The sequence below is a fragment of the Pteropus alecto genome, unplaced genomic scaffold (assembly GCF_000325575.1).
Source record: "Pteropus alecto unplaced genomic scaffold, ASM32557v1 scaffold103, whole genome shotgun sequence".
Classification (NCBI taxonomy): domain Eukaryota; kingdom Metazoa; phylum Chordata; class Mammalia; order Chiroptera; family Pteropodidae; genus Pteropus; species Pteropus alecto.
This window is the reverse complement of record NW_006436288.1, coordinates 6,420,840-6,433,465: the sequence shown is the minus strand read 5'-3', so window position 1 is coordinate 6,433,465 and position 12,626 is coordinate 6,420,840. Positions and strand designations below refer to the sequence as shown.

General features: G+C 33.6%; 1 protein-coding gene across 5 annotated transcripts in view; it reads right to left on the bottom strand.

Annotated features, from left to right (window-relative positions):
* Positions 1-3,739: 3,739 nt before the first annotated feature.
* PDE3A (phosphodiesterase 3A) overlaps positions 3,740-12,626 on the bottom strand; it is a 268,652-nt gene continuing 259,765 nt past the window's right edge. For 3 of the 5 annotated variants that reach the window (XM_015590063.2, XM_015590064.2, XM_025047391.1), the window contains exon 16: positions 3,740-7,804. In XM_015590063.2, coding sequence (XP_015445549.1) covers positions 7,563-7,804 — 242 coding nt within the window. In that variant the 3' untranslated portion in view covers positions 3,740-7,562. Of the gene's footprint in view, positions 7,805-8,678; positions 8,792-12,626 lie in introns of those variants that run through there. The other 2 variants (XM_025047389.1, XM_025047390.1) reach the window with 2 other exon arrangements.

The window sequence follows — 12,626 nt, the reverse complement described above, 5'->3', positions numbered from 1 at the left end:
GATACAAAGTATTGCTACGTATATTAAGTGCAAGACACAGGTGAGAGGACAGATTTATTTTCAATTGCAAAGTGATCACTTAAGTCCAATGCCTCACTCTTGGGTTTCTAAGAGTTGATAAATTTGGAAAGTTATTAATAAACAGATTCAGTTTTTGAAATTGGTGAGAATTACACTGTCATGTACATATGACATACCCTACACCGTTACTTTGGTTGGCAGTTATTTGAAATATTGCTTTTTTTTTTAGGAATTCTAAATTAAGTTAATCCAATACTCTCTGGTTTATACATATTCTACAAAGTCAAATATTTGAAACATGCTAATTTTAACTTTCCAGTGACTGCTTTATGTCAGCAAGAGGTAACAACTGACCAGAACAACTTGCTCCATCAGGAATCAACACATTTTAACACCAAAAACCTAATCAAATTAACCAAACCAACCAAAACAAAAACACTCTGGATTCCAATTAATGTACTTTTAGTCGTATATTCTAATATCATTATAGAAAGCTAGAGAGAATCTCATTTTGATTATTTTGCATTGAGTTTTAAAATATTTATAAAAGCACCAATTTTTATTTTGTGACTTGCATGATAAAAATCTCTAGATGGGTTCAGTGATATTTATTTCCAGTGCTTGTCAACTAACAAATTGTCCTTGTTAGAACAAAAACGGTGTAAGTTCTTCTGTGAGACTATACTAAGAGATGACCTACACTCACAAATGAAAAACAAACACACACCAGTTAAACAAACAAAATATGGTAAAAATTCCATGCAAATATTGTATAGAGTATTAAAAATAGTGATTTTCAAACTAATGAACAAATGTATACTAAAGTTCAAGCCATTTAAATCCCACTAACAGGTAATATATAGATATGTTAGGGTTATTATTTAAAGATAGCAACACCATAGTACAGGATTATGCTTATAAATAGCTAAAACAAAGTATCTGACATAATATGGGTTTTTTGAGTCATAAAAATAATCAGTTAATTTTTAAAAGGTGATGATAAATTCTATCAGCCAACAAGTTATATATACAGACAAAAAATCTTTAAACATTTATTTTTAATTTCACATTGAACCATCTAAATAGTTTGCTATTATATAGGGAGTGAAATTACTAGCATTAAAAACAAAACAAAAATCTTCCCTTCAAAAGGTATTCAAGCAGCAGTTTCTAAGCTCCATGGGTGAATTCATGTGTGAGTGTTGATTGTAATAAACGAAATCAGAGTTGAAATATGAATCCATTATGTCTCTTTACTCCAGAGTAACTGAAAACTAGATTGGTTTGTCGTAAAATGGAGATGTGTCCAGGGATGAACCTAGAACTTTTATGTAGTGTTCACTCCCAGTCTACAGCTGTGTTTTATTTTTTTGCTTTTTAGTACAGTGGGCTGCACAATGAAACTAGATGTGCCAAGTTAGAACTTGAGGTGAAAGGCAATCTCCTTATCACAGCAGATGAGAATATCTGATTATTTTTCCTTTACTAACTTTGAGTTGGAGAAGTAAAATTGAAGAGAAGCCATATTTTTCTCCTATGTGTTTGAATTTTTTTTTTAGAGAATAGGAAGAATTCTCTGCTGTAGTTTCTGTTTCATTTGAAATAGATATTTCTACACAAAATTTACTTAAAGCAATGTCTTTAAAAATATTTTTTATTTCTTTTCTATTTATAAATTTCAAATTCCAACCTAACATTTGATCACTCTTGGCAGATGGATGTAGTGCTTTATCTGTGGAAGTCGAGATTAATAAGATTTAATTTTCTTAGTAAGGAAGATAAGTATTTAGGTTTTTAATTGTTAAAATTTAGTTAAATATAACCTACATTAATAGATCTTTTTTTAAAAAACAACCTAAAACATAATAAACTGAGGGATAGCACATGTCTTTTCCTTGGAATAACTCAGAACAACTCAGACTATAATTTGTACAATTATTATAATTAAATTATTGGACTAAATTTATTTTTATCTCATGTATTTATTGGACCCTTCATAGAACATTTTCCTCCCTGAGACATGAAAGACATTAATTAGAAAAAGAAGTAAATAATCTTCTTTCCAGTTTTGTTATATACTAGTTCTATCAAAATATTTAGCATCTTTATACCATGGAATGTCATGTTGTGGGTTTTGTTTTAATTGAATAAAAAAAGTTTAATAGCTTCAATCAAAAAAAATCATATTTAAGTATTTGCAACACTACTTACATTTGAGGATTAAATATTACTATCTTTCAACAATTTTTGATTAAATTATTTGAATGATTAAAAATCATCTTGATATGAAGCAATATGGAAATCTGATTCAGTATTTCTTATCAATAAGGCTTGCCTTTTCTTCTGTATTTCACAACTCCTCAGAGAAGCAGAAATCCATGGATACCAACATCTGTCAAAGTAATCAAACTTGTAAGCATAATATGGAGAATTTGGATTCTTTTTAGAGCATTAAGCATATGTCAAAAGTCAATTTTGTTTTCCATCTACATATCACTTCATATAGTTTATATTCTTACCTGCACCAAAGTAATTTATACTGGATTAGTATTTTGGAATCAGCAGATCGAGTTCCAACAATGAAATGAAGCCTTAATCTTCAGTTTTGTATCTTCAAACATATTTAGCAACAAAATACTCCATTATTTTTGTCACCATTGTTAACCTGCTGTTAAGATGACTTGATAGTCAACATAAACATCAGTTCAGATAAGGTAAAAGCACCCTTAGGTAAGATAAAAGCAGCATCATTTTCACAAATGAAATGTTAGCAAGTTGCCCAACATCCATGGGCATAATATAGACTGAAAAATATTTGTGTTCTTTGACATGGATCATTAGTGTGAAACATACAAATGCTTATAGAAACCTCAATTTAAGCTCTTTATTGAATGCATAGTTTGTAGTTTAATTTACTCAGTACTTATAGTTTAATTAATTTACCCCCAAATTTCCATTAAGAATTTGAATATTTTCTAGAGGAGCACATTGATATGAATATAGGACCTAAAACTGGTATATTTTCCTCTGATTAGAAATCCTATTAATAATTAAATTTTGGAATGTGCTCTTTGCCTAAAATGGCTAATCTTCCTCCTAATTTAATGTTGTATTTTGTTGACCAGATTAGAAAAATGTCACTTATATTATAAAGAAGTTCATAGTTTTACTTCATGGAAGAGTCATGAAAAAAATGAATGATTTAGAATAATGGTCATAAAGTATTTTCCTGTCCACTAGGAGAGTAGGTGAATGAAAGAAGATCAGTTTGGTTTCAAAGTATATAGATACTTTAGTTCTAAATTATCTGGAGTTGAGCTATTACCACTTGAAATTTTATTAATTTTTTTCCCCACACACATTACTGATAATCTCTAGTATAAGGAGAATCTTGATTTACTCTACACTATGAAAGTTTATAGAATTGTTTTACTGGAGTCTTCTGCCAGTTTAAAAGGCAGTTTACCTCCAAAATGGCATATAAGCTAGAAAAGGCATTAAGAATCGGGGTTAGAAGAAAAAAACGATTAAGACCCTCATTGTGGTTTTAATTATTATTTTAGAAATATTAAAAATGACAAGGACAGTGGAGATCCTCATACTGACACAGAAGCACCAAAAAGACCTCCCAAAGTGGAACAGAAATAATTTTTTTGATTACTCTCTTCTCATTAGCCATGAGTTATTCATCACACAAATAGTTCACTTTTGTAAAGCAGTCATTTCAAACTTTAGTCTTTATTTACAATGATAATTTTCATATCTTTATTACTTAGAAAATAATTTATATTTTTTCCATCATTTAAACAAAGTATAGGCCTGAGTCTCATGCCTTTTGCACAGCTTTTACCTTCAAAGAAAGTTCTCTGGGAACATGATAGGGACGTCGGGAAACGCAAACCAAGAGAGGCAGGGAACATGAGGAAATCGCAATACATACACGTAATACGAACAGTCTACACGACACACAATCCCTTTTCTTTAGTTTTACTGGGATTGCAATGGTTAGGATTTGTTCTGGAATTCCATCAAAATGGAACAGACAGAATTTGGTACTCTGCTTTTAGAAAGTGGATATTTTCTTAAACATGAAGAAATTCCTTGTCAGATGAAGACCAATATAGATATATCCCTGTACAAGCTACTGTCTTCATCTTCTACTGAGAGCAAAACCAGGTCTTATATAAATGACAAAAACAAATTTTTATACTTGTATAAAAAAACCCTCAAGTGGTGTTTTCACCAAAGAAACAATAGTCTGAAAGTTGGCTTAGGTAAGTAGAAAGGCATTGTATCAGTATGCTGGAAATGACATCGATTACACTCATGGTATACCTGGTCTTTTCCTTAACAGGGAACAACTGGTAGCATCAAACTCACCATTTCCAGCTTTTCCTACCATTAGTTTTATGGTTTATTATACATTTATTCTTTTCCCTAAACGAGCTAGAAATTCCTTCATTTGAAAGACCTGAGTTTATCTAATGGCACCTATAAATAGACTCATATAAAAATGTAGTAAATTGCAACAAATACACTTCTAAGGAATTAAGCTCTGGAGTTAGAAGTGGACATAGTAATATTGCTGTCACTAAGGAGAGGGAGACCTTCAGTAGCAGAAAATATCTTTTTACGTTCCTAGGCATCCTCTGGGATGTACTGTGTGTATGAAAGTCACATACTTGATGAATCTCCATTTCTTTATTTCAACTGACATCTATCTTTAATATACTGAAAATTTATTTTTAAAGAAAAAATGATCAATTTTCCTAGACGGATGGACACAATTCTGGAATGAAGAGGTTCTAACTGCTTTGGCCATCATTATTTCATGTACTTTAAAATGAAACAAACAAAACCAGGTAGTTTGCTAAGAACTCTGTTCTGGCAGTCAGGCTGGACACTACTTGGGGCCAGGAAGCTTGGATAGAGCTGCCAACATCCAGTTACAAACTCACAACTCTTCTTCCAACACTCTACTTATTTCTCACCTAGAGTTTTCCTCAACTTATATTTATTTTACAGATGTATGGCATCTGGAGAAGGGAAAAGATTAGTTTTGTTAAGAAATTAGATATAAGAGGTATGTGAGTATAAAGTCTATTTTTTTCATCTTTTATATGCAAGGGAAGGAGAACAGTTAAGTTCACTGGGAAATATGTATCTGACTCACAGTAAGATTTACAAACAGAGAAGCACACAGTTAGTAATACTAAGAAAATGGAAAACAACTCAGTAAGTCCTAAATAATGAAGAACTGGTGTTAACTCAAAAAAAAACAATGCAATTATTCTTATTTAGGTAGAGTCTGTATCAGTTTGATCTTTTCCATATTTTCCTACTTATTGGGAAATTTGCCTTGAAACCATGTTTATTTCTGATTGTATTATCTTTGCTTTAATTTAAAAATGCCATGGATTACTGTAAAATCATTGCTTTGGAATGGAAAAATAATCGCTAATGAGAAACAAAGGCATTTTTAATGTAAACACTCTTCTATGACTTCAGAGGAAATAAAAAGTAGAAATCGCAATCAAGGTTTGCTTAGAAGCTAAGATTGTTTAGATGATGAGCAGGTCCGTATATAGTACTGAAGGAAGAGTTATAACCAAAAAGTGTTGGAACATCAATGATGAGCATTTCATGTTGGTCAGGAAAGTCTTTCACTTGGGAGTCATGGACCCAAAAGTTAGCAAAAGTTACTAGTAAAAAAAACATTCTTTGCAGCATCCTCATTTAATTGGCACAAGATACCTGTATCAGATTATCACTTATACTAGAATAGGTAGATGTGTGGCTGTCCATAGACCTCCATGAATCATCACTCATTTACTGGGCTTGGAGATATTTTCAATGTATAAAAATGGTGATTAAAATATAACTTTATAAAAATGTTTCATTTTCCCTTTAAAAAAAGTTTGTATCTACAGAAACAACAAAAAAAATCTTTATATTTACATCAAGGTAATTATTCATGACAAATATAATAATATGAAATAAAATATTGAAAGTGAGTATCAACTTTTTAAATAGAGGTTTGGCTCACAGCATAAACAAGTGTAAATAAACAAACCAAAAAAAAAAAACACCAACTTTCAATAATAGGCCAGTCCCCCCAAATCCTTCTATAATTGTCCCTGCCAAAAGAAGCATGACAATGGGCCAAATTGCAGATAAAAGCCACCCCATCACACAGCATGTGGAATACCACAACAGGGTTGGTCAGTGGGACCTTTACCACCAAAAAATCAATCTTCAACAGTTGCCAAGAATCAGGCTTTCACTATGTCAACAAACACCAAAAGCTAGGTTGAAATTTTCCCCTTCATCTCTCACTATATATCCCAAAGGGGGTCTCTGTTTGCCTTTTTCTATCACACACATTTTGCAGCAAATTAAGACATGGGAGATTACCGTTAAGAGTAATTTCCCAGGTTTTCTCTGGAAAACTTTTAGAGTTCTAACCTGATTAAAGATCTGACTCCAGCTCCTTCCTAGGTGTTAAAGAATGCCGTCCCCTTAAATGGTGATTTGATCTTAGGTTGAGTGACAGACATATTCAGAGACAAACATCTCCTATACATTCATTAGGCAAGTAGATTGAAAAATGCCTCAGTCTTCCAGATTTAAGGCTGGTGATAGAGAGCCCCCTAGTGGTCTGTAGCAGTAGTACCAATCACATGGCCCTCTCACCCAGCAGATGACTACCCTCCTTCTGCAAAGAGATCTTTATTGAAGCTAAATGGAGGAAGGCTTTTGGAATGGCTGCCTAAGACACTGCAGAGTGGACTTCCTTCTGTTTGTTCACAATTGCTGAGTCATCTGCTGCTGGAATTCTATGAACTACTAACCACAAAAATCTCTCTCTACATACACAGAAAAATACATACACACAAGAACCCTTTCAATCCTCTTTCTCTCTCCCTCTTAATACACACACACAGACACAGACTCAGACATACACACACACATACAAGATGTTGGCAGGAGAGATAGGAATTCAAATAATTCTCTGGAACTTTCATCCCTCGGAATTAAGAGCAAAAGCTTCTTAATTGTAACCTACATTTGCTGCACTGTTCCCTTGCTAAGCGGCACCATTTCCTTCATTTTCCTTTATTTTTCCTTTATGATTTATAATATCACAGTGACCACTATATATCTTAATACGAATGTTACTAAATTGTGGAGCCAGTAATACTGGCTTTCAGTGTGTATGTGTTTATGTGTGTTCATGTGTGTGAATATATTTTACATGTATCTACGTGAGAGCTTATATATATACACACACAAATATATTTCTTCCTTAAAAAAAAATCTTTAGAAGCTGGTGTTGCAATGTGAAAGCTTCTCTGAGCAAGAGTTTTTAACCATGTACTTCACTGTAAAAATAAACACACAGAATGCGAAGAATCCCAAAATGCAGTAGCCATTTGCCCATCTTCTTGTATTTCTACAGTGTTGTGTCTAAGTGTTGTGCTGGCTTGAAAAGAGTCTGTGACAAGTCACTCGGTTTGGAACACAGCTCGTTTTATCCATTGTCACTGGTTTGGCTTTGGGGTTGGGATTGCCTCTCCTCTTGGCTTCCCTTTTTCTTCTTCTTCTTCCCTGATGGCCTGGATCTGTTCTGAGGAATGCTGCTGGGGAGACTGGTCCAGGGGCTGATTTTCAGTGCCTGCCAACCGTTGTTCCTCTTCGATGACTTTCTTCCACATCTTGTGGTTCTGCAGGAGGTGCTGAGTTATTTGGCAGTAGATTTTCCTCCTTTTGAAAGTTTTCTTTCCTGAGAAAACAACAAATTAGACTACTTATTTATATGCTGAATACGTAATAGTTATTTCTTTTCACATTATTAATATGAGTTAAGTACCAAATGAGTACCTATATTATTTGATTTGTATACTGTAATAACGTCATTTTCAAGAATGGAGAAATAAGAATAAGATGGCAATGACCATTAATATGACATTGAGACATAACTGTGAACAGTGTGTAATATCTGGTAATGTTCAATACAAGGTTCTGTTTATATCTTGATATTATTCCCACTCTTTCAGACTCTGAAAAGTTTTCACCTAGATTATTGGAATAAATTCTTGTTATGTCCTCCGTTACTTTGTCAATGAGTTCAAGAATCTACAAGATTGATTTCTTTAAAGATGGCTTTAATGTTACTGTTCTGCTTCATGTGGACTAAAAAATTAATTTCAAGTTCCTCTCAAAGAACGCTTGTTCTCCCACAAGCTGGCACAAATACACTTTTGCTGTCTTCCTCCATCTGCAGCCCAGTATCTATCTATAGTTCACCGCTCTCTTTTCTGCACATTCACTGAACTCTTCTACTTCCAAGCTGGTACTACTCCTCCTTTTGAAATGCTCCTCAGTCACTAAAAGTTCAATGTCCACTTATTATTTTGAGATCTAGTCAGATGTCACTGAATTCCTCTTCTAAGAAATAATCTTTCTCTTCTAAACTCTTTTGTCACTCTATATATGCTTCTCAAGTAGATGCTGTTTCCCATTTCCTCCCCCGTTTCTCATTATCATTATCTCTTTTTCTGATAATTGCATATCCAAAGTCATTTAAGAGGGACTCTTATTCCTTCTTTTAGTTATGTAGTCCCAAAAAAGGCTTTCGAATTCTACTTCCCTACTCACCTCCTGACAATACAGCCGTGTCACAGTGACTGGTGAATACATATGTAACCCAACTCAAGCCAATCCAGAGTACTTTCCTGATATTTTCCCCAGTGGCACAGAATAAACGTATCTGGAATGAAGTAAACATAGAGCTGACAACAGTGCCAGCTTTATGAAGAAAGCGAGGTTGAAAGACCAAGCTATCAGTCTGATGAGTCAGAGACAAGAACAGGAGTAAGAAGCTCTAATACTAGCCAACATTATTTTTATATGAAGAAATAATTTTCCCTTTTGTATATATTCATTTGATTGGAGTTTTGTCACTTATAATGAAAACAGTGTCCTAAATAATGTACATCCTTTAAGGCATTCATTTTATTCTCATATATTCCAGCTCCTTTACTAGATGATAGCCTCTTTCAGGAAGCTTTGTAAAGACATGTACAGACTTTTTACAGAACAAGCCTCAGCAAAAATGCAGTTAATAATAGATTACCTTTTCTTGTGATCAAACAATTTAATGTTTTCAACACAGAAGTACTAAAGACAATTTTCATAGAAATGCATCTGTTGATTGAGAAAGTGTAATAAAGTCAACTTCAAGATGAAATACTGCCATTTGTGACAACCTGGATGGATCTCGAGATAATCATGCTAAGCGAAATAAGCCAGACTGAAAAAGTTGATAATCACATAATATCACTTATATGTTGGATATAAACCTAAAAGCAACAAATGAACAGGACAAACAAAGACTCAGGGACATGGACAATGGACTAGTGGTTACCAGAGGGTAGGGGGTGGGGGAGGAGGGAAGTGGTGGACAGAGTAAGGGGTGTCACATATAAGGGTGTTGGGGAGGGTGAAGTGGGTAAAGGGGATCAAATATATGGTAGCTGAAGGAAATGGACTCTGGGTGGTAATCACACAATAAAATATATAGATGTTAAATTATAATGTACACCAGAAAATTATATAATTGTATTAACCAATGTTATCCCAATAAACTTAAAAAAATAAAAAAATTAAAATAAAAAATAATAAAAAAATCAACGTCAACAGAAGAAACATAAAATGTTTTACAGAATTTGTACTGATATCATAATTCACTATTTAGGCTCCTAATTTCTCGTCAATTTATTAAGTACATAGTATATATCAAGTGTGATAGCATTTGGTGATTCTCTGATAGACCAGAAAGTTATAATGGTTGTCATCACAGAGTTTTTACTATAGTGGGAAGATAGAGAATAAGCAAGTAGCTACAATTATATTGAGTCTTACAAAATCTTTGAAAGGTAGCACATAGAGAGGGAAAGGACTCACCGGGGAGGATACTGCATGATGGCAGTGGCTTGGACTAAGATGAAGATACATAGACAAATGTGAGCTATATTTGTTAAGTTTAATCAACAAGATTTTGACAACTGACTAGATGTATGAAATGAAGAAGAGGGAGGAATCAGAGACAACTTTGCACTATCATCTGGACTGAAGAGTTGAGTAGATGGTGGTACTATGAACTGAGAAAGGGAATACTAGGTGAAAAGCAGATCTGAGGGGTATGTTGAACATGAAGTGTCTAGGAGGCTTTCAAGTGAAGAGGTAAAGCAGGCAGTTGGTCTCGAGCTTAGAAGAGAGGTCCGTTCTTTTTTAAGCAAAGACTTAGGCAAAGAATTTAGAAATTAGGCAAAGATTCTCCCATCAAACTATAAACTTCCCTATGGACAGAAGCTTTTTTCCTCCCTTTTGTGTCTATATCCACAAAGTCCCAGACTTTAGTAAGTATTCAGTAACGGTTTACGCAAATAAATTATGTTCTTTCTAGTTTCTGTTCCATAGTCCCAAGTAAATGGTGAAATGTTCATAAGTGATAAAAATGATGATATGGAAAAGTGGTCCACAGGAAATTCTGATCTAATAGAGACTACATTAAAGAGTAATAGTACAAGTTACCAGATGATCAGCAGGGATAGTTGGGTTTACTTAATGAAACAGTAATCATTTACAATGTATAACGTGAAAGAAAGAAGAAGAAGGAAGAGGAGAAGAAGAAGAAGACAGTAACAATAGCAAATAAACAACAAAAAAGTGCCAATTATATGAGATGTGACAAAGGAACTAGATCTCTTGGAATTTTTGTAGAAGTGCTAGTGATTGCTTCAATGGTTTTATTATAATATACCACAGAAATTTCTTACACTTTATAGGACAAGATCGATTTTTAAAACACAGTTCAGAAAAAGAACATGAAATTAAATTATCGTGGATTACTTTTAAGCCATACAGACACATAACAAAATTATTAAATTGATTATATGCCAGAAGGAATGGAATTTAATAAGCAGTCATAAGCAAGAATTTAAAAATATATTTACTGTATTCATTATTTATTCACAAAATGAACCCATTAATCAAACTTATATTGACCATCTACAAAATGGTTGGCCGTTGTTTTGGATGCTATGGAAACAAAGATCAATCTGTCTCAGAGCATGCTTTAAAGGAGCTTACAATCTGTAGGAGAGAGAGCCAAGAAGGCAAAAAATGAAATACACATGCTGTTTTTTACGACATACTCATGTGACCAAGATGGCCCTAATGTTCCCCTAAGCCTGACTAAACTTTTGACCTCCCTTTCTTTAGAGCATTTACTTTATAAAACTTGAAATTGCAAATTCTTTCTCTGTCCCTTTGTAAAATGTATAAATCTTGTCCCAGCAGCTAGTCAGTTTTATAACTCAAGGACCTGGGAGCCTAACTTAAATAAGCACCAATTAGCAAACACAAATGACCTGATCACATTGACCAATGCCTCTCTAAGGTCCTCCAGTACTTTTTCCAGTAGTTCATCCCAGCGCTTAAAAACGCTCCTGCCTTTGTTTCGATAGAGGTAAGTTTATTTTCCTCCCTTATTGCGATAATCTTAAATAAAGTCTTCCTTGCCATTTTTAGCAAGTGTGTGGTACAATTTCTTTCTGACATATCAAATCATGGCAATGCAAAAGATTCAACCTGTGTGGGAGAGGTAAGATTTTTTCAAAGGCCATGACACATGAGCTGAGATGTAAATCATGAGAATTAAATACCTTGTGTAAAGAAGGGGTTGGTAGCTGGCAGAATGACAGGCATGCCTATAGGCACAGGGCAAGAGGCCCTGGAGCTTGACATCAATTTCTTCATTTGAAAGCTTCTTAACAAGGGCTTAACCATTGCATATATGTGTATATATACATATACATATATATATGTATATATATACATATGTATATATGGGTGTATATATATACTAAAATTTAAAGAAATTTGAATTTTTCTATCAACATTAACAAAATATATTAATACATTAGATTTTTAAAAGCAAATCTCTAAAGTACTCTTCTACCAAAGCCATTTACTTGTCTATTTCTACTTTGTTTTTGATGTAGTTAAGTACAAATTAGTTTCTGTTGAGAAATTTTAAAAGGTTAATATACTTTTTAACTTCATCTTTTGAATCAAGAGAGTTACAGATGACTATTGGCTGAAGGACAGACTTGAATCAAGGTCATAGGAAACATTCTACTTGCTCAAGGTGATTATTTCATCTGAAGGTTAGACGCATTTGTGGCAGTGCATTCTTAGGGAAGAAGCTAACAAAAACTCAATTTTTCTCCTTTTTCCTTTCAGGGCAGCTCCCATGAGAGCAGCTGTTCTCTTATTAATGCCATTTAACACTAGCAATAAACCTCTCTGGAATTAAACAGAATGTGGTGACGTAGAAGAAAGTTTGTACCAAATAAATTTGCGTAGATTAGAGTCTGCAGGTGGTCTAAAACATGCCTGTATTGGGAGCCAAATTGTTCAGTACTGGAACCTTTTGAAATGAGAACAAAGAGTCTTTCATTGCTCAACTTCTAAATGCAGCTTAGTACTTTATTAGAAACCTCTTAATTCACTGTAGGAATCTTTCAGATAATTATGAG